Source organism: Podarcis cretensis (assembly GCF_951804945.1).
Source record: "Podarcis cretensis genome assembly, chromosome: Z".
Classification (NCBI taxonomy): Eukaryota; Metazoa; Chordata; class Lepidosauria; order Squamata; family Lacertidae; genus Podarcis; species Podarcis cretensis.
The window spans coordinates 30,328,529-30,351,104 of record NC_137184.1 but is presented as its reverse complement, the minus strand read 5'-3'; the positions used below and the strand labels follow the sequence as shown (position 1 = coordinate 30,351,104).

The 22,576-nt window shown below is 42.0% G+C and overlaps 1 protein-coding gene across 1 annotated transcript in view; it reads left to right on the top strand.

The window, feature by feature from the left end:
* Positions 1 to 22,576, top strand: part of CHM (CHM Rab escort protein) — a 69,206-nt gene that overhangs the window by 13,700 nt on the left and 32,930 nt on the right. The window contains exons 3-8 of the mRNA XM_079961690.1: positions 3,570 to 3,642; positions 5,019 to 5,143; positions 8,842 to 9,244; positions 13,176 to 13,292; positions 15,201 to 15,321; positions 16,610 to 16,835. Of these exons, the coding sequence (XP_079817816.1) occupies positions 3,570 to 3,642; positions 5,019 to 5,143; positions 8,842 to 9,244; positions 13,176 to 13,292; positions 15,201 to 15,321; positions 16,610 to 16,835 (1,065 nt within the window). The remainder of the gene's footprint in view (positions 1 to 3,569; positions 3,643 to 5,018; positions 5,144 to 8,841; positions 9,245 to 13,175; positions 13,293 to 15,200; positions 15,322 to 16,609; positions 16,836 to 22,576) is intronic.

Here is a 22,576-nt window from a genome sequence, read left to right as displayed (position 1 = left end):
GGTTTATGAGTCTAATCATTTTGTCACAGTACAAAGAAATAAGCTGTTGAACTAGGGATGTAAAACCTCCAGAAAATTTGAAGCTTAGGGTGGGGGACTTCTTCCTAGTTCTTTTTGTGGGGGCGCTGGAGATTTTGGGGAAAATATAAACATATGCAACACTTTCTTATCAGACTTAAACTTATTACTGCTTTGACAACATAAAATGGTTTCTTCATACCTTAGTTGGCATATAAAATTGTCCTGTTCGGCATATTTATGAAATTTACATAGCAGTCTGCAAAATATTGCATGCTTTGTTTAGTGGAGCTTACTCCCAGCTAAGTGCACAAAGGTTTGTTACCACAAAGTAAAAATTGATTTGGCTCCAACCCTTTATACACTTAGCTAAATCTAGCTTGAAAACTGGGGGCAGGTGGGGATAGATAGATCCTCTCCACCTCCCTTCACTGCTCTCTAGTCAGCTTACTTGTTACATTCATAGAATCATGGAATTCTGGAGTTGGAAGGGACCCTGAGGATCTTCTAGTCCAAATTCCCTGCAATGCAGGAATAGGCAGCTGTCTCACTTTGCTTTTTTAATCAGTTAAACCATCTGACATAAAAGTAAGTTTGGGTATTACCAAAACCTCAGTATAGGTACCTTAGTGAAGTACTAGATAAAACAGAATAGTTCCAAGCCAAATTTATCCCTCATTCTTGGAAGGAAAGTCCCTCTTTTTAATATTTTTATTTTCGATTCATTGTTGTGGTAGTGTACCGGTTGTAACATATGAGGGTGTTTACCCGAATAGCCACCATGCGATGCAAATCCACCTAGTTATCTTTGTGGAAGGCTCAAACTTTATTTTCTCATCTGTTGGGCAGGGACAATCCATAAAATCAGCTCTGATGTACGATCATCCTGATCTACATGGCAAAAGCCATATGTTGGTCATGTAGACCAAATACTAGAAAAACTCATCCTGTTCCAAATTTCTGATCTTGCCCTTTTTGAGTAGAAGCAATCACAAAATGGCTTTTTGGGCACACATTTATTCTTACTTCACTGCCACATTAACTTAGATGGCATTAAAGGGGAGAGGGGGTATTTATCAGCATCTGTTGACTATGACAGCTACATGGAACCTCCATTTGGCCTTGAATTTCCTCTTCCCTCGTGTGTCTATATGGAAAAGCTGAGGAGGTTGGTGGTGAGCTTGCCAGAAGCACCTGATCTTTTCCTCAGTGGCCACAGACTGTTGGACCTTTGGTCTGGTCCAACAGGTTGCTTTTACACTAAAGTTGACCCAGTTCTGCTGCTGGTGTGTGAAAATGATTAAACGTTAGTAATTCATTGTTTCTTTCTTCTTTTCAGTAATACAAAAAGTTTAAAGAAAAGTATGAGGTGTACAAAGAAGCTGACTAGCCCTCATACCATTTTGGGATGAGATGGCAATCATCTGCCCTTCAGATCTTGTTGGACTCCAAATCCCATCAGCCAGCATGGCCTATGACCAGGACTGATGGGAGTTGTAGTCCAACAACAGCGGAAGGGCCACAGGCTATCTATGTCCCTATCTAATAAGTGCTTCAAGGTCGGCGGTTCGAATCCCTGCGGCGGGGTGCGCTCCCGCTGCTCGGTCCCAGCGCCTGCCAACCTAGCAGTTCGAAAGCACCTCCGGGTGCAAGTAGATAAATAGGGACCGCTTACCAGCGGGAAGGTAAACGGCGTTTCCGTGTGCGGCTCTGGCTCGCCAGAGCAGCGATGTCACGCTGGCCACGTGACCCGGAAGTGTCTCCGGACAGCGCTGGCCCCTGGCCTCTTAAGTGAGATGGGCGCACAACCCCAGAGTCTGTCAAGACTGGCCCGTACGGGCAGGGGTACCTTTACCTTTACCTTTAATAAGTGCTTCAGCCAAGTGATTAGTTGAAATTTAGGATTAGGCCCAGAAGTCCTTTTACATTCTTGCCTTAAAATCAATTTGACCGGGTCGGTAACAAGAGACAGCTTATTAAGGTGACAGGAGACATGCACACACACTCCAGAGATCAAACAGGGGAGAGACAAATGCAGGCAGCTCTCTGGAGAAATCATAAAGCAACAGCAACTTCTCAGGCATCAGCAGCTTTGATTTGTTTTTCCAGGACTATTACAGCATCAAGAGGTGTAACTTTCCTAATTGATATTTACAAAAGAACTGTTCTTGCCCCCTCTTGCAAGTCTACTGTTAAATTTGCATCAGTGACACAGTTCTTTTGACTACACAGTTGTGAAGGTCTCCTGTCTCTGTCAGACAGAAACGTGCTTCAGATGTAACACTAAACCATGGTTCACATTATAGAAGCAAGCATGCACAAGATTTGGGCTTGCATGCTTCCATCCTCTCTTTCCCCAAATAATCCAGGGAACTGTGGTTTACTCTTCACAGAGCCACAGTTCTCAGCTCCTTTAAACGATAGTTCCCATGATTTTGGGGGGAAGCCATGTATATTAAATGTACTTGAAATATGTGCATGCATATGCTAAGTGGGATTTCCTGTGAGCTTTGATTGGGGTAACCCTTTAGTGCCCTCTGTAACTCCTTGTGCTTCTCTGTGGCAAGCTGAGTACATTTTGCACAGCACACAAATGCACACTTAATTTGATGCACACTTAATCCTTTTATCAGGTCATATAACTCAACATTTCTTCGTGCAACCTGTGTTTTTATTGTTAAATGGGGACAAAAAAGCTGTTTGTAGCCAACCTAGTCTGAGTTGCTTCAAGAGGCTCTGTTGAAAATTTAGAAGCCACAGTGCCCATGTTTTTCTGTAGTGGCCCTTTCCCTCCAGATGACCAGGGGCTTTCAGCCTTCTGCAGATTAGGTATATGCTAATGACAGAAACTAAATTAAGAGTTGGAAGAAAACCTGGCCCTTCTATTTTCTCAACTAAAGAGCAGCCTTTGATGGTGCTGCTGTTCTTGAATGATGCAGAGGCACTTGACAGTGGCTATGCACAGAAGTGCTAGGAATATCATATCTTATTCTTTTGTTCTACAATTGACTCTCTTTTTTGGGGGGGTATCATTTTTAAGGTGGAAAAATGCAAATGTATTTTCAGAGTGTATGGGTTTTGTTAAAAGCAGAAACAAAAAGTCACCCCCACACTCAAAAAACATCCAGCCCAAAATTCTACCAATGTTACATGTATATTAAGTAGAAACTGTAAACTTTGCTTATTTGGGATTGCTATGGTGTGTTTTAGCTTTTCTTTTAACCTCTTCTGTTCCTGTATACACATGGAAGCGTTTTCGGTAGCAGAACTTACTTCATTTTGTCTGTGAACCATAAGATCAGACCCTGTGTTTATTTCCTGTTTTTATGTGCTTTTATACTACTACTTTTACTGACTCTGCATTGTATATTTGCTTTAATGATATTCATTTTTTTCTGTTGTTCACTGCAAAGAGGTTTTTAAAAAAATACTAAGTAGTATGTAAATTATGTTTAAATAATTGCAATAGAATCTTTGCAAAAATGAAAGCTTACTCCATTAGCTATTTTTTTCTTTTCTCTCCCCCTCCCCCTCCCCCATTTCCACAATAGAAGACAATACTATGGAGGAAACTGGGCAAGTTTTAGTTTCTCTGGATTATTATCTTGGATAAAAGAGAACCAGGTAAGCAGTAGTGATTTTGTATCGTGCTAAATATTCAGCCTTTTGGTTAAAAACTTCAGAAAAAAAATCATTCAATATCTATTTTAGAATATGTAGGTTTTATCAACCATGCTATATCCCATATGTTTTTATATCCTTGCAAAATGTCACCTGCTATATCTGATTTCCAATTTCTTGCTGTGACTAGTCTGGCTGCAGTAATCATTGCTGTTGCAACTTCCAAGTTTTCCTTGTTTAGATAGATAGATAGATAGATTCTTTATTGTCATTGCACAAGTGCAACATTGCACAAGTGCAACGAAATTGGATGCCATCCCTTAAAAACAACAAAAGCAAAACAACAACAACAACCAAACAAACCACATTCCAGCCACACCCACACCCACACCCATCAAACTCCCAGGTCACACTATCGAGTTACAGCATTTAAAAAGGCCACAGCTCTTGGATAGAAACTATTTTTCAGTCTATTTGTCCTTGACTTGATGTTTCTATATCTCCTGCCAGAAGGCAGTAGTGCAAACAGACTGTATCCCGGGTGAGATGCATCCTGCAGGATGTTGTTTGCTTTCCTAAGACAACGGGAACCGTACAGTTCTTCCAAAGATGGGAGAGGATGACCAATAATCCTTTGGGCTGTGGTTATGACCTTCTGGAGCACCTTCCTCTTCCTAGCTGTACAACTGGAGAACCAGGCACAAATACAGTATGTGAGAATGCTCTCTATGGAGCCTCGGTAGAAGGACACCAGCAGTCTCTCACTCAGATTGTTCTTCTTTAAAAGTCTGAGGAAATAAATTCTCTGCTGGGCCTTCTTCACCAGAGCAGTGGTATTTGCGCTCCAAGTCATGCCCTGATCGATAGTCACTCCCAAAAACCTGAATTCCGCCACCCTCTCCACCCGTTCCCCTTTGATATACAAGGGCTGAATGTCCGCCTTTTTTTTCCTGTAATCCACCACCAATTCCTTGGTCTTAGCCGTATTAAGAGCCAGATATTAAGAGCCTTTCAGATATTTCAATAAACATTTTGGTGTTAAGATTCTATTGCTGCCCAGAATCTCATTTACAGTCCTCTGCAACTTCTTTTTTAAACTATAGTATGAACATAGGAACCTTCCAGATCTGTTTACTTTGACCTCTCATTTCATAACCACACACACACACACACATACATCTGCAGGATACATAGACTGGAAAAATTCAGTCTATGGAAGGGGTCTGGTATAACCCCTGCTCCTCACACTGCTAAAGAAAGTGAATTAAATATTTATTTCTCCAACTTCTTAACATTTAAATAAAGCCCAAACATCATTTGCTCATTTTTTAAAAAAGTTTAATGAAACACTTCTGTTCCTTTTTGCATATTCCTTCAAGAAAACGGCTGACCCCTGTGAGGGAAACACCTGCTGGGAAGAACTGATCCTTGAAAACGAAGAAGGTATTCCTCTGAACAAGGCAGACCAAACCATTCAGCATGTTGAAGATTTCTGCTATGCCAGGTGAGTGCTTCCTGTTCTGCACATAAATGGTGTATGTGGAGGCAGATTTTGAACAGGGAATCCAATGGGCCAGCTGTGTGAGCTTGCTCCTCCATGGTGAAACCTGCTCCCCCAACTTAGACCTGATAAAGGAAGGTTTGGGGCTCACTGCTGTGGCCACAGCTGGCTTCAGAGATGCCACAAGCAGTTTTATTTATTTATTTAGAATAGTTGTAGCATATCCTTCATCTATACAGATACCAAAGTGGGTTGCAGAACATTAATAAAATCATAAAATGTCCAACAATAAAACACACTGTTAAAAAGAAACAGCTAAAAATGTAATTGCAGGCTAAACAACATCAGCTTACAATTCCTGGGCAAACAAAGAAGCTTTAACCTGGTGTCAAAATGAAGGCAATTTCTGTGTCTGGCATGTTTGTGAGTGTAGGGCATTCTGTAATTGGAGCATCACTATAGATAAGGCTGTCTCATTCCACTGCTTGACAAGATTCCTTCAGTAGTGGAGTGTGGAAAAGAGCCTCCCCAGAAGATCTCAAAGTACAGGCAGGCTTTGATAGGGAGAGGAGATCCTTCAGGTATTTCGATCTGAAACACCTTGAACTGGACTCAGAAGTGAATAGTGAACTCCTGTAAATTCTTTAGACTCGTTGTTTGGCTTCGCATTGTGTCCAGAATTTGGCTGACAGAGTGTCTTGCTTCTGGTAAACCACAAGATAGAACCAAGGTATATTCTTGGGTTTATAGTTTGTGGGTTTTTCCTGGAGGCATACACTGAGTTTGGACAATGCACTTAACCAAACTGTAGCATAGCTCATGGCAGCACACCTGCAAGAAGGCCAGAGGAAGAGCACAGTTCCTCTGTGGGAACCCTTGTGCATCCATGCTAAACAATGGTTTGGCTTAGTGTTACATGTGAACCAATTCACTCACTTCCTGGTATAAGCAAACCATATCCAATGCATGCAGACCAGCACTGAAGACAGTTTGCCTGTTACATCAGAACAGGCTCTTTGTCTTGAATAAATGTTATTTGATTTTATGTTATGTATCTAAAAAATTAAAATTGGAAATAAAAAACCTCTTCCTTTTAATAACTTAATGTTCGAGAGAGAGAGCTGATCACAGCAGTTCTGACGGTTTACATGCTTCGGTTAGTTTTTGCTATTGTTGCTTAATTTCCCTGAACTCCTATGAAGTTGCCATTAAACATTTATTTTGAAAGAATAAAAACAGCTGGGTTGCAGTGGTAATATAGTGCACAAAGCCGAAATGAATGGCCACAGAACAAAGTGCATCCATCAAAGTGGAAGAAAACCATCTCCGCAACAAGCGGTATTGAAAAAAAGGCAAATGGTTGAAAAATAAATAGTGAACACCTGTGCTGCATAAATTAACCAGCTGGTTGGCAATTTTTCTTTTGACCTATCGGAAGGGGTGGCTGTTACGAGGCATTAATAAGACACGTTGGCTTTGAGAGATTCTTTTGTTAGTACCATTAATTAATGAATGACGCTAGATAATGTTCAGAATTTACACCACAATTTGTGCTGCACATGTATCCTTGTGAATTAGTATTACAGGTTTAAACAAACAAACAAACCTCCATCTGCACATAAGATTTAAACTTGGGTGTCTCTCCTGCCCCCCCCCCAGCCCAGTTTTTATAGCCACAGTTCTGTTGAAGAATTAAGTTTTCTACAAAAATATTTTGGTTGTTGTTATAAGGTTGCCGGGAATCCTTGAATAGTCACACCGTCAGCAGGTTTAAAAGCTGCAGCTAATGTACTTCTGAATGTAGCTGTGTTCACATATTGTTTTAGAAAGTGAGAATTTGGTCAGTCTGCATTAAAATGAGAACCAGACTCCCATATCTGTAGCTGGGAGTAGGAGGTTGTTCCATAGGCTTCCTGGAAACTGTGAGTTTTGAGGATAAACTCCAAAGAAGCCAGGGAGGCGTTCTAAGAACAGCCTCTGTCTCTTCCTTTTCCTCCCCTTGCCCCTCCCCTCTTAGGGCCAATAGCAGCTTTCAGGGGAGGAATGATTTTAATCGTGGAAAATGTAGAGAGGATCAAAATATTTCTCACCTAGTATTGTTTTCCCAATTCAGTTTGCAGCCCACCCTTATCCCTGCAGCTGTGTTAAAAATATATATGACAAAAACCCTGCCTGTCGCTTGTAGCCTAACCCCTCAGCCCTGAGTTGAAAATGCATTGTTACTAGCAACAATATTTCTGAAATAATACATTTAGGTGATGCCTATAAAGCTGACCTGGGCCGAGGGATGTGATGAGTTTTATTTCGGCCCAGCTCACTCGGGGGCTTCTCTTGCAAAAAAAAACCTAGTGTGGCTGCTAATTAGATCAGAGATAGACATAAGAAGACCTAAAAAATTAAATAGCTTTTACCTCTGGCAACTGGGGAAGCTCTGCCTTTTATTGATAAGTACTGAAGTTTTACTGCTGTATCATTTCAGATCACCTTTCAGATTGCAGTTCATTTGTTGACGGCTAGGCTTAAAACATTTACTTGGAGGATTAATGGCTAAGTGGTTGAGATAAAAAGATAATGCAAAATGGTTGGTGAACTCTTCCTCTCCCGCCCCCCCCACTAATAATGACACTGATTTGATTCATCTCTGCTGGTAGCCTAAACTGAAATCCCAAGTTCAAAAGTGCTAGTTGCTGAGGTAGACTCCATTGAAGTTGAAGATTAAAAAGGAAAATGAGCTTGAAATGTGGAGTGTGGCCTTAGAAGGAGAATGTTAAGGATTTTGCCATTAAGGAAGAAAGGAGGATGCCAAAGACTTGTTACATCTGCTGACCTTGCTCTTTTGACCTCCTTACCTTTATCATGATAGGCAGCCACTAGATTAATGGTCACAGCAGTAAGATTTAAAGCATGCCTTCATTATGTTTCATTAAAGGCCATGGGTGGATCGGTAATAAAGATGAAGATTTTGTTTCCATATATGCGTGTGCGTGCATGTACACATAAGCCACTTTTAATTATGGCTTTGCGCACAATCCATGATGCACAGCTCCTTCTATCCATAGTCCCTGTGGCGTGATATTCTTCCATCCAAGCTGGTCATTCACTTCCCTCAACAAAGCTGTATTGTATTTGTTAACATTTTGTTGCTGGCACCTCCCCACTGAGCACTTTGTGAACATTCTGTTACATCACAGCAGTTCAGCCAATCAGTGGCTGGGGGTGAGACCTGTGCACATGCACCCTGTTCACGCTGTTACTTGGGACTTGTAACAAAATATTGCATTGTGGAATGCTGCTATTCAGAATTCCACCCGCTTTGCTCCATTACACCATCACTGTCATCTTCTGTTCCTTCGGCCCAACAGCAGTCAGTATCCTTTAGCCAATAAGCATGCTTTATCCTAGTGGGGCTATTTTTCATACTGCTGGAGACTTTCTCCAAACTGATTGTTACCACTATCTTAATCGGTTGTGCTGTTTTGGTAACGTAAGCAATGACACTCACACTCTGAATGTTAGAAATAGAGGAGATGGTATGTCTTGTCTTGTGTATCTGTGTTGACTAGGCAAAGCAGACATGCTTCTTATAATGTTTCGATCAGTTGGTCGAAATAGCTGTTGTACCCAGAAAGTTGCAAGATAGGTTTGGGGACTGATTTTCACCTGTTCTCCCCTTCTCCCTCTCCCTCCCCTTGAAAAATCAGTCAGGATCTAGCTGAAGATGTGGAAGAAGCTGGTGCACTTCCGAAGGCCCCTGCCTCTGTTGCTTCTGCTTCTAGTGAGGTTATAGAGGAAGTCTCTGGCACCCCAGAGGCTGAGGAAAAGTGCTTTCCTTTGGAGGATCGGACATCGGGGACCAAAGGTGAAGAAACATTCCCTGACAGTGCTGCAGGAAATGAACCAGAATGTACAGCTGACCGCGAAGCTGTTGAAGTGACCTCTCTGGGGGAGAAACCCTGTGACAATGTAACGCCCGGTCAATCAGTACAGGAAGTGGAAAATAACGAAGCTGCATCAATAGTGGAAGCTGCAGCTGAACCAAGGAAAATTACTTATTCCCAAATTGTTAAAGAAGGAAGACGATTTAATATTGATTTAATTTCTAAGGTAGGAAACTCATTGCCTATGTTTTCTTTATTAACCCTGCACCTTATGTTTGCTTCATTGAAAATATTCCTTTGGAAACTTCACAGGCAATGCAAGATAATTATGATGATACTGGGACCTAGTATTCTGCTCTAAAAAACATAGGTCACTTTATAAAAGAGCGTTTTTTTGGGGTTTTAAATAGACACACATGTTCTCTAAAAAAAAATAAATGAACCAAAGCTAAAGTATCTGCTAAAAACATCCTTTGCTTTGGGGATAGAACAACCATATTGGGTCTCAAAACAAGACACTTCTTGCACCTTTTCCTTTAGGAATGTTGGCTTGCTGATCAGGGATTTGAGTTTTTGTAGGGAGAACTGTACTACATGTTCTCTGAAAGCTATGTGCTTTTTAAGAAACTGTAATTCCAGAAAACAAAAAACAACTTCTACTGTGCTGTCGTACTATTCTAACTCTCTTCTACCTTGCTGCGAGAAATATTATTGCAGGATGAACCATTGGGGAGAAAAAAATGTTATGATTTGGTACACATGCTTAATGATAGTCATTACTTTTGCCTTATGAAGTCATGTGAAGTTGCAGACATAGTACTTGTGGCAGTGCTAAACAGAGACAGGGTCCAAAGAGTCCCAAAACTAGGTCTGTGGCTTCCAGATGACATTGGATTTGAGTTTCCCAAACAATCCCCACACTGCCCCTATAGCTCAATAGTAGAGCATCTGCTTTGCATGGTAGGAGAAAGTCCCAAGCTCATTCCTCAGCATCGCCAGGTAGGGCTGGAAAAGCCCTCTGCTTAAAACTCTGGAGAACCACTGCTACCCATTCCAGACAATACTGAGTTAGATGTACCAATGGTCAGAGTTGGTGAAAGGCAGCTTCCTATGTCCCCCACATTCCACCTGTTGTAACTGTGGGGGTTTGCTGGCAAATTAAGTCACTCAGTCAGAGCTCTCCCAGATTCTGCAACTCTGGCCTGTTTTGCCCTATCGTGCCCCTGTGAGCTTCCTTTGGATTTAGTTCTAATCAGGCAACCAGCCTCCCCCATCTCTTGCTAGGCCTTACAAAGTTCTCTCCTCGAGACTTTGAGAGTGATGGCATTGCATAAGTAACTTTCTTCAGTGGAGCATTGCTTCTTCTTTTTTAAAAAGTTAAGTCATCCATCTTGCGCTGTGGTTTTTTACATTCATGTCCTTCCCAGAATGTGTAATAAATTTTTAGCTTATATAAAGTGAGCAAAGGTATTAGAAGATTAAGTTTTATGGTTTTAACTTGTAACCGTTGTGAGCACACTGCTTGCTGGGATATTGAGGAAATGAGGACAGTAGTTTAAGCCTCAAAAAAGACGAAAATTGAGGGAGAGAAAATGTATAAAGAATGCATGGAAATAATGGCATGAGCTTCATGAACCTGCATGGAATCACTTTTCTTGCCCACCCACCCACTTAGCACAACCAGGGGAACAAACCAGGAAGCCACCATTTACTAGAGCTTCCCATCACCCGCAAATGGATAAGTGTAAGGAAGTTGGTTTTCAAAACATGGCTGGTTTGGAAGCCATTAACCATAGTTACCAACTGACACATAACAGGACACATTGCAACTTCTTAGTTTGTTTTTCCTGCTTGCACAAAGGGAGGAGCCAAAGAGGTTTTGTACAGGTCGATAAAAGCTAATGCAACCAGAATGTACAAGTTTGAAACCTCCAAAAACTGGCAAGTATGTTATGCAGTAGAAATGGAAAGAAGATCTCCAGCTATTTCTTGATGGCATGGATAGTTCCCATAAGATTCTCTATTTTTATTTATCAAACCTAGGGCACTCCCTGACTTTCAGTATTTTGGGATGGGATTCAGTTGCACCTTGGCAAAATTCAGATTGTTCAGTTGATTTCACACTCTTGGGCAACAAACCTACTTCCCCAAATAATCAGATTTTATGCTTTAAGGAAAGTGAAAAGAAAATGCCCTGGGATTACACTTGCTTTAATGCAGCTCCACCTAACCTCCATGCAAATAATTTGAAATGAATGCTCATTAAATAGCCAATGTCATCTGATCTCCTTGCAAATAAATCAGGATGAATCCTCTATAAACAGATTGGTTGGAAGCACCCTGTGTTCCAGGAAGTTTAGTTCCTAAGGATAAGAATACTGTATAGGAAAAGCCCTGGTGGATCAGGCCAAATTCCCGTCTAGTTCAACATCTTGTTCTCACTGAGGCCAACCAAATGCCTATGGGTACTCTCCATTCTGGCAATTCTAGTAACTTGTATTCAGAAGCATATTGTATTCTCTTTGGTTCTGACTTCAGGGAACCTAACAATAAATATGTCACTTCTTTTGAAAGGATATTGGGTCTCGAGTGCTCTTCCTCTTCCATTGTCCTCACCTCCAGGTAGACCAAACTGGCATTGGTTGCAGCCTCCCTTTATTTCTGATTACCAGATGGCTTGCAGCCTGACTGCATCCTTTCTTCTGCTCTTTTCAGTTCCTTGGCTGGGATCACATTCTCTGCATTTTCTGTTTTGTTCATGCTCAGAGGCTCTTTAGCTCATTGCAAAACTGCCCTTCCTCTGCTGATGAAGGTGGCCTTTTGAAGCAGCGCCTCATGAGGCAGCCCAAAGTAAATACTGCACTCCTGAAAGTGCTTGAAACTCACATATTGGTGGGAGTAAACCATCTGGACCCTAGTTCGTGTGTTGCAGATCTGGATACCCAGTAACTCACTATATAAAGCAAGTATAGCCACCGTGGTACCCTCTACCTGTTAGATCACAATTTGCATCATTCCTAGCCGGCATGGCCGGGGATCAAGGATGATGAGAATTCATGATGTAGATGACTTCTTCTGCCAAAATTTCATGAAAGGATTTGTGCCTCTTCTCTGACTTCCCTAAGGTTTTTCTCTTGACTATTTCAGCAAGAACCTATCCTTCATCTCTCTCTCTCTCTGCTTCTGGACGACAGTCAAAGCAGCCAGAAACTATGTGTGAGAGAATGTGTGAATTATGTGTCTCCTCCTCCTGGATTTAGTCTGTAGTAGATTCTCCCCTCCCTCTTCAGGTACGACCTGGAAATTTGAAAAGCATGATTCTCCCACTTACTTGGGCACTGTGGAAAAATCAGAAGCACCCCTCCAAATTTCAACTCTTTGCATTTTACCTTTATTCTTCATCTTTTCTTCACCTTGAAGCCTCTGGTTTTGCTTCAAGTGAGCATAGGAGTGAACTTTTCAGTAAGGTAAAGTCAAATATGCAGCAGTTATTGCCCATAGAGTTATGGATTGTAGGGGAGCATCCTTATTCCCCTCCATCAAATCTGGAAGAGTATGTGCCTTTTAATTTAAGTCCTGAACCAAGTAGGAATGACCCTGCTAATAGCTTCACACCCACACTGAAGCTGGAACTTTTGTAGTATATGGTATTAGTATATAGACAAATTCCAACTGCAACAAAATGTTGTTGTGTATCCTCCATCCTGAAAGCGATGCTGCTGTTCCAGCCAACCATTTTCTTAAAGTAAAGTGTTTCATCTCCTCCTCCTTGTCCTCTTTTACTTTTACAGCTGCATTAGGTGGTTGTTTCATTCTCACTGGCCGGTTTTATTTTATTTTTACAGGGTAGTAGCGGTTTGCTCCTTCTACTTTTTCAAGAATAAAGGGGAAAATCTCAAGGCTCCCCCAAGCATGCTGGCATTTACCTCTTGTTTTTCACTTGTCCCACTTTGGCTTTAGCTCTGGCAGCATTTACTACTGTTATTCAAAGGCTTAAGATACAGAAGTAGTACTCCAACTGTTATCAAATAAATGACACGTTTAATTTGCAAAAATGTGGAGCCTTGACAGTGTGTTCCTCTTCAACAATGCTAGAAAGAAGATAATTTAAAATTAAGATTGTCTTCAAATATATATATATGTTTTCTTTTATGCAGTTACTGTACTCCCGAGGATTGTTGATTGACCTCCTAATTAAGTCAAATGTTAGTCGCTATGCTGAGTTCAAAAATGTCACCCGGATTCTTGCATTTCGAGAAGGCAGAGTGGAACAGGTAGGTACTGAAATGGACCTAACTGCAAAAGCTGAGCTTGCAATTCATTTGAAAGTGCAAATTTGACTAACATAAGTTTTTATGTAGGTATAATTCCTTTCACTCTACCACTTTCTCTGCTATACTGTACATTCTTTCATTCTTGGACTGGTTTGGATATAATGACCAGACCCTGATCTGGCTCATCTAAGCATGTTTTGAAGTACCTTGAGTAAGATGCTGTCATTGGGACCCCCTTTCTGAATGGGCCCATCTACTCCTCACCACTGTCACTGCTACCCACTCACTTGCCTTCTCCCTCTGGTCCCAATCTTCACAACTTCCCAGAGGAAGTGTACAAGTCAAGTGAAGGTCCATTCTGTATCCACATTCCTCCCCTCTTATCACTGCTTGCATACCCAGTGGCAGTAAGGAAGAGAGAGAAGTGGAGCCAGGAGACACCTGGGGTTGGCAGTGTGCCCTCAGTAGAAGCATGGGCTTTGGCAAATTCCTAGTGATACCAACTGCTGATGCAGGCCTGGGATCAAAGTTTCAAGCTCACACACACTGTTTCCCCTCAACCCTCTCTCTTCCCCCTGTACATTCAATAGTTGGAAGCTATGGATTTAAATGGCCTTGTAGTTCTGGTTTGGAGGGCAAGTGCAAACTAAAAGTTTACCAATTCAGATAATAATGGTTTGCCCAGCAAAAGGAGTTGGGAAGGGAACGGGAGTGGAGAATGCTAGAGGAGGGAGCACATGTACCTGAGGTTTGGGAGTATGTTAAGGAATTGGAAAAAGAGAATTAATTTGATTGGTGCTCCAAATCTCCCGTTCTCACCAGTTGACTGTTGATATAATAAATCTGATATTAGCAACAGATTTCCATATAGTGCAGTTTTCCAAATTCATTATTTGCATTCAGTTGGGAAGGAGGAGGAGGTGCTAGAGCTTATTAGCAGAACTAAGAAAGGAAATGCCTTCTAATGTAACTCTGCAGTCAACAGGATGCAGACCGGAAAATCACATAAACCAAAATCATAGTTTTTGTGAGGACAATTGTGTCCTTGAAGGACACAATTGCCCAGCATTAAAGGTTGTTTAAAATGAAAGACCATCGCATGAACCAACACCAAGTGTTTGTCTAGAAGAATAGCATATTAGTGGCTTATTATATGGGAGAAGAGAAGTCTAAGAGGCAGCAAACATGAGTTTTTTCAGACATCATGGTGCCCTTGGGCAGAAAAGACAGGAAGTTTGCATTGATCTGAACACAAGTTTATAGGACTAGGAAAGAGCTGCAAGAGATTTCTCAAAAGTTGAGTGATTGCTCAAAAGACAATCCTTAAACTTGTTGAAATAGCACTTTTTTTAATTCATAAAATCAGGCAGTTTCCCTCTGGAAGGAAGGTAGGTTGTGATCCATGCTGAATCTTCAGAATACTCTGAATTGGCTACGCCTGTGTATAATGACTGTTAGAAGGTGTGACTCATAAGGCAGGCGTAAATGTAATGTCCCCATTCTTCTTTACCATGGCTAAGCAATTGGGCTGTGGAATCCCTTTCCTCTCCCTATGTAACCATGATTAATATTAAACCATGGTTCCCTCTTAATCAGCATTTAAATTTTGAGGAACAAGCCATGGTTCTGAGAGGGCAGGAGGTAATTTGTGCCTGCGAGGCATGGGACCAAGGAAGAAAATGCAGAATCCTACAGCCTGCTCCAGACCTCCTCTTAAGCATGGTTGAGTTATCTGACTATGGTGTTTGCAAGAGATTTTCACACAGAAAAATCCTGTTTTTAAATTAATACTAAAAGATAATGGTTTTTTTAAAAATTGCAGATTTCTCCAGTTCTGTGACACAGATCATTTCCTGGCCCTGACTGTGTTTGGAATGGTGGAAAATAAACCTCCAAATTATATTTCAGGTTCCATGTTCTAGAGCTGACGTCTTCAACAGCAAACAGTTGACCATGGTGGAAAAAAGAATGCTGATGAAATTTCTTACATTTTGTCTGGATTATGAGCAGCACCCTGATGAATATCAAGGTTTGTACCTATTTGTTGAACAGGAGAATCTCACTGGGCATTTTCATTTGATCTTTAAATGTCTGCACCTTTTGGTTCTCAGATGCTATACAAGATGCTATTACCTCTGATGTGCTGAAGGAAGCCCCATGTGTACAAGCTTTCCATTCACTTTATTGTTGGGGGACACTCTAGGGCATGTGTGTAACCTTCCTGATCATTCGAGCTGATGTTGAAGCCTTTGAGCATGTGGAGCTCTGAGCATTTCTCCCCCCCCCCCCCTTTTATAATATTTTTTATTTGGTTTTACAAATTAAAAATTATATTAAAAATTATAATAAAAAGGTAAATAAACAAAGATTTACCCAAATCTCTGTGCTTTCCCCCACCCTTCCATGGGTTCCATCGCTAGTGCTTTTTCAGCTGCATATTGTAAGTCACTCCAGTTTTTAAGTATCCCATATATCCCTAGTTCTTGTTACACTACAAGTGTTATTCAAATCCTGCTAAAGAGTTCAAGTATTTACAGTGGTCTCCAAGGTAAATTATAAATTTCCCTCATTCTTTGTGGAAATTCTGGTCTTCCTGGTTTCTGATTTTCCCAGTCATTTTCACCATCTCCACACAGTCCATCAGTTTGGTCTGCCATTCCTCTCTGGTGGAACCTTTGTCTTCCTTCCATCTCTGGGCTAAGAGCATCCATCTAAGGGCATTTCTAATCCAGGCAATACATGTGGTTCCAAAGCTGTGAGCGATGATTTTGTTTCTTGAGGCAAGAGAGAACAGCAAAAATGGGGTTGTTGGTTGTTGTGCTTTAAAAAACGGGTAGGGAGGGCTTGTATCCAAAACAGTGTGAGCCAGTATGGTGTAATGGTTAGTGTCAGACCAAGACCTGAGAGATCGTTTCAATTCCCCACTCAGTCATGAAGCCCACTGGGTGACTTTAAGCCAGTCCCTGTTTTTCAGCCTACCTCGCAGAGTTGCTGGGAGGATAAAATGGAGAGAGGAAGTGTGTGTATGACCTTGAACTCCTTGGAGGAATGGTGGGGAACAAATGTAACCAATAAAGAAAAACTCAAAACCATTCCCTAGGCATAGTGTTTGAGTGTTGCCTGGTAGGGTTTGGAGAGATGCCTGAAGCCTAAAAAATGACTAACACAGTATCTGACACAGTACAGTCCTTCTGTCCTTGTATTGATTGATTGATTGATTGACTGGCTGGTTTTTGTTGTTGTTGTTTTGTTGCTGTAGTTGTAAATAATTATCCGGAATGACTAATGCTTGACTTTTCTTTTATTCCCCGAAACAGGTCACAAGGACTCTAAATTCTCAGACTACTTAAAAACCCAGAAGTTGACTCCCAATCTGCAGCATTTCATATTGCATTCCATTGCAATGGTCTCGGAGGCTGACTGCTACACCATAGACGGCCTGAAGGCGACTCAGAAGTTCCTCCAGTGCCTTGGGCGTTACGGAAACACTCCCTTCTTGTTTCCTTTGTATGGCCAAGGAGAGATCCCACAGTGCTTTTGCCGGTAAGCAACGTTTTATTTCTTTTCTTTTTAAAAAGCCATTCAGTTGGGAATACTAACTAATCTGATTTAATTCGTTTTAGACACTTAGCTGTTTTCATTTCCCTGTGTTTACATGTTTGTACGTGGAAAATAAAACCTTTTAAGAATTCAACGCTTCCTTAGGGCTTCTTTTGTTTAGCGGTGAATTGTGTAGAAGAACGGAGATGGTAACAGTATATTAAGCTTGTGGCTCCTCCCCTCCCCCCCATCACAATAGCCTATGAGGGACACTCGCACCCCTGTGGACTGATCCAATCCCTAAAGCTCTAGTACATTGGTTTCTATTATTAATTCATTAACTGGAGCTTTAAAATATGAAACTTTAATTTGGAGCTGTCCCTTGGGAGCAGTTAAATGTGGTGTTTCAAGTCATCTTGTGTCTCTCAATTCAGTTTGCAGCCACCATCTATGTGTTTTTCTTTCCTGCCAGTAAAATTTTCTTTTCCTACCTCTGTCCCATTAAGCCTCAAAGCAGCTTTTTGAAGGTTCTCCATAAATATAGAAAGTTGCTGTGTGGTGCAGGAATGACAGCCTTATGTTTTGATGTGTGATACTTGTCTCTTACAGTCAATGGGTAGCCTTTGTGAAATCCCTGTTTGTGTCCAGAGGTTCTCAAACTGTGCCCTGTGGTCCACTAGCAGTCCTTGAGCTGCCCTCAGGTGGCTCATAGAAAGCTTGTGGAACAGCTGAAAATACCCACACCTTGCTCTGAATTTGCTTGGGTTCCCCCCCCCCCCTGCTGATGGAGATAAACTTCACCAAATGCTGCCTACAAAACCAGACACATACCCATTGCATTAGAACAGCAAGACTACAATCATTTAAGATATGACTTATGTAAGTTCATTGATTTGCACAACAACAAAAGGTGTGTGTGTTTTTAAGTGGTGTGTCAAGACCCATGGCAGCTTTCAAGTGGTCCAGAGGAAAAGTTTGAGAATCACTGCCCTAACCTATTTTAAAGGGTGCTTTGGGAAAGCGGCGCAGCTCAGAGGTAGAGCATCAGCTTTGCATGCCCAAAGTCCCAGCATCTGCATGTAGGGCTGAAAAAGACTCTTGTCTGAAAGCCTGAAGTGCTGCTACCAGCCAATATAGACATTGTTGTGCTATATGGATCCTGACTCAGGAATATATGGAGCTGTTTTTTAACTAAGTAGGTTCCAGTGGCTGAGAGGCTATACTGCCATTTGGCAACTCCTTGGAGGAAGGGCAAGTAGCTCTAGGCTGAAGGGGGTCCTCTGATGTGTCTCTCATGTCAGCAGGCAGGCAGGCAGGCAGGCAGGCAGGCAACCAGCCCCTGTCCTCCTATTTCTTTCCACCAGACATGAAGGGTAGGTGAGGTGAGGCCTACTAAAGGACCAGGAGGGTGGCAGCAATTGTGCTTCCACAGTGAATGCTAGGCTGCCGCGGTTCTGATTGCCCATGGTGCACCAGAGTGACATAGCATCAGGGACATGGTAGGCAATCACAATGGTGGCTGCCTGGCACTTATTGGCGTGCCAGAAAAGGGAGACCTGGGCACTACTGGCAGCTGTTTAAGGATGTTGGTGCTGCATCTGGTAAGAAGGTTAATTGCCTTGCATTAAATATGAAAAATATTTGTTTAAAATGCTCTCTTAGCGCACGATCAATTAACTTGGAAGGTAGCCGCTTCCTTCTTTAAAGATCTCAACTTGTAATGATTCTGTTTCTTATGTACCGGACCACCTTTGCCCCAGTTTGTGTTGCTAATTCTAAGCAGCGTTTCTAAGACTTCTAGGATTAGTGTTCAGTCAGTCTTCCAAGTGGTAACATCTCTGCCTATACATCATACCCTACAATTTTTATCGCCAGGTTATCAGAATAAGGTGTCACTTGTCCTGTGATTTCTAACCACCTCTTCATATTCTGTTTTAATGTAACCCTCTTAAGCGTTTCTTGCAGTCAGTTACCCTGTGTGTTCTCATCAAGGCTACTGTTATAAATGGCAGGTATGCATATTTATGTGAATGATTCAAAGACATTTGTAAGTCATATCCTTCCATTCTGAATGAATTCTGCATAAACTCTACAAGGCTTACTAGAACTGTGGTAGTCCCTTGAGTGAATAAGATTGGTCCTTATTTCTGAAACTGCTCTCAGTGAATGGGATTCTTTTTCATGCTACTATGTAACTTTCATATGCAAGGTTCACATTTTTGTTTTCAGAGCTTATCAGAATGAGATTTATGCAATAGAAACTGGGTTTGTGATTTTGCTTTTTATCCATGGTTTTACAAATATACCATTTCTTTCTGATGAATGGATGTTTGTAAGATCAGTAGGTTGGATTCATAGGCTCCCTTCCTCCATCGGAAAGTTTTGATGAGAACCTTTGGATCCAGACTAGGGTTTCTTAATAGAATAACCTGAAAATATACTTGGTCACAGAAACAAAACTCTTTCAATCCTTTATAACGGGTGCATAATTTTTCATCTTTGCTTTTGTTCAAAACAGCAACTTTGGACCCCTTCTAACTTGGGTAATTACCAGCCAGTTTTAAATGTTCTATTCTGGTGCTCAAGAGCATTGTAGCAATTCTGCTTCAAAGTCTGCTTGGATAGTGCAGTTCCATTTCAAAAAAATATGGTTTGTTGCCCTAGTAAACAACTTGTAATGGGAGACCAACAGTGGTAGAATGAGCCTGTTAATTCTTCTGGATTTATCAGCAGCTTTCAGTATTGTCTACTGTGATATATGGTTTTGATTTGATTGGTTGGCTGTATTGCTATGCTGTATTGCTGTATTGCTGCAATGCTGTATTGCTATGCTGCTTTCCATTCAAATGAATACCGAAGCTGCTTACAAACAATTGATAACAATAACATCACAAATACAGCATAAATCATATTCTGTAATTAACAAATCATCAATAAAACAAATACAGGTTGGAGGAGTTGCCCGTTGGTGACCAGGGGCCAGGTGGTTGGGACTGGCTGCAATGGAACCACCAAAGGATAGAGCAACAGGCAGATTCAGCAAGCCATCACCCAGGCACTCTGGGCCAGCCTCACCTCCAGATCCAGTGCCACTCCTTGCACTGCTCTTTGCCCATGACCTGGATGACTCTCCAGTCCCCAAGGAGGCACCTGCTGATCAGTCTGACTGAGCTGGCACTGACACCTTCTCCATTGCTTAGGACATGGAGAGATCCATGCCACTGCAAAGAGACCACTCAGGTTTAGCCCACCCAAAGGCATTCCTGTTTGCTTGCCCAGTCCAAAGATACGTCCCACTTGCTGCACTGAAGCAGTACCTGTCCCACTAGTTTATAATAGGAGCCAAGGGTGTGTGTGACTTGTTGGATCAATGTTTAGCTTGTTAGGCATGTCTTGCACCTGCTGTGCCTTTGATACCTGTTTTGTTTATGTATTGTTGTGATTTGAGCATTAAAGCTTTTAGTAGAAACATCTGAGTTCTCCATCCAACAGTTATTATGTGGTCCTACCTTGCGTCCCATGCTTTTTAAACATCTGCATGAAACTTCTGGGCTGAAATGTTATCTGTATGGTGATGACACACAGCTCTATCTCTCATTCTCATCTTAAAGGAAGTAGGACTGGGTGGTAAAAGTAGGACTGTAGGACTGAGTGGTAAAATCTTGAATGAATATAGGCGAGATAGCTGGCTTCATAGCTTGGAATAAAAAGCTCAGACTATCTTGTTTGAAGCTTAAGTGCATGGAAGATGTCAAGGATGGTCATAGATCATTGATAAGATGAACATGTTTGGCAGGCAGAAGGTCCCATGTACAGTCCCCCACATCCACTGTTAAAGGGATCAGGTGGACATAACCTCTGCCTGGAGAGCTGCTGCCAGTCAGAGTAGGCAGTACTGGGTTAGATGGACAAATAGTCTACCATGGCATAAGGTGGTATCCTATGTTTGCTAGTTTCTGAACTTTGCATTGATTTTTTATTTTTTTTAAGCAGCATGTTTATCGTTAAAAGAAATTGTTTGGTTTCAGCATTTTCTATTCTTAGTTTTGCATTGATGACAGATATAAGGGTGTGGATAGCATCATTGTGATTGGAGTTGGCTGGTGTGCCCCCCTCCCTTGAGAAGAGAACCTTAGTTTGGGACAAACATCAGTGAGGTGAGATAATCCATCACTTCTGAGCCCTGTTCTCCAGTGATGGATGGATAGATTGGTAAAGTAACTCAATAATCTTCTTTTTTTTTTCTTCTCGGGTTATTCACAGATCAGTGAGCGCTGTCGTTAATAAAGCTATGGAATGCTTTTGTGTCCTTGCCCATATTATTTCTCAAGTTTTGACAGGATAAGACTTTTAATTTGAAAATAACCTTTGTGTTGAAACATGCCCTCCTAAGCATACAAAGTCCTTTGTGAGTGTGGCACTCCACGATCCCATGTTGAGCAGTGAAATCCTTCTCACAAAACATTGTTTGGAATAATTCTAGCATTTAAGAAATAGCTGCTGGCTTGCAGATGTTGAAGCTCTCAGAGCTGAACTGGATGCTTGTTTTGAATATATCGGATAAATGCTCTGATGATGATGCAGAAGTTGGTGCTATTGATTTCAATGACGCTTGCTCTCATGAAATGAGTGCAGGGCAGCTCATTGAAGCTATAGGAGGCTTAACTGCACTGTTTAGAGCATCTCCATTGAAATTCCTTCTAGAAAGTTCAATAATTAAGAGAGCCCATGTGGTTAAGGGACTAGGACCAGCAGGAGTGAGGTTCAAACCCTTATTCAGCTTTGAAGCTCCCAGGGTGACCTTGCTCTGGGCTCTTATTTCTCGGCTTATTTTTATTTATAACGTTTATATCTCCCTTCCTCAAAGGAGCTCTGCAGCATACATGGTCTCTGCCCCACCTATCCTCAAAACATCCCATGAGGTAGATTGGGCTGAGAGAAAATGAGCAGCCCAGGGTCACCTGATGATAAGGTTTTTGAACCTGAGTCTCTTTGGTTGCAATCCAACACTAACCACTACACCACACTGGCTCTTGACTTGGTTTGTGGAGATAAATATGAGAGTGGGCCCAGGGGCGGAGGAAGGGGGGGTGCGGTGGGGGCGGGCTACCCCAGGTGTCACTACGGGGGGTGTGTGACAAAATGCCGGGCGGCACTCACTGCAGGGCCTGCAGCACACCCGAGCCACACATCTCTCCTGGGAGTGATGTGGTGGCTTGGGCGCCCGCAGGCTCCATACTGCCCCATGCTGTAGGGCGGCTGAGTGGGAGGAGGCAGGCAGACTCCCCAGAGGCCCCGTGGAGCATCCTGCCCCGGCTGGCCACGCCCCTGGGAGCAGGGCACGTGTGCCGCCCCAGGTGCCCGATCAACTTGCTCCGCCGCTGCGTGGGGCAAGATAAAATACATATAATGTTGCATACTCCTTGAGGCAATGGTGGGATACAACATGCATTATTTCCCCCCTATTATTATTATACTGCATAAAATTAATCACGGTGGTTTGTATATGTAAAATACAGCAGCAGCAAACCTATAAAAACTTGCATGTTCTTACTTTCAAAATAAAAAAAAACCATAAATAGATGTTCATGTACGTAACCTGTTCTCTGAGGAAGTTGGGTTGCCCCACTGAAGGAGAGGTGAGGTGAGGAATGGGCTGCCTCCCCACCTCTGTTTTGGGTCCCATATGCAGTTGGCATGTGGGCCACCAGCAGATTATCCCAACAAAATGTTGTCCTCAATGC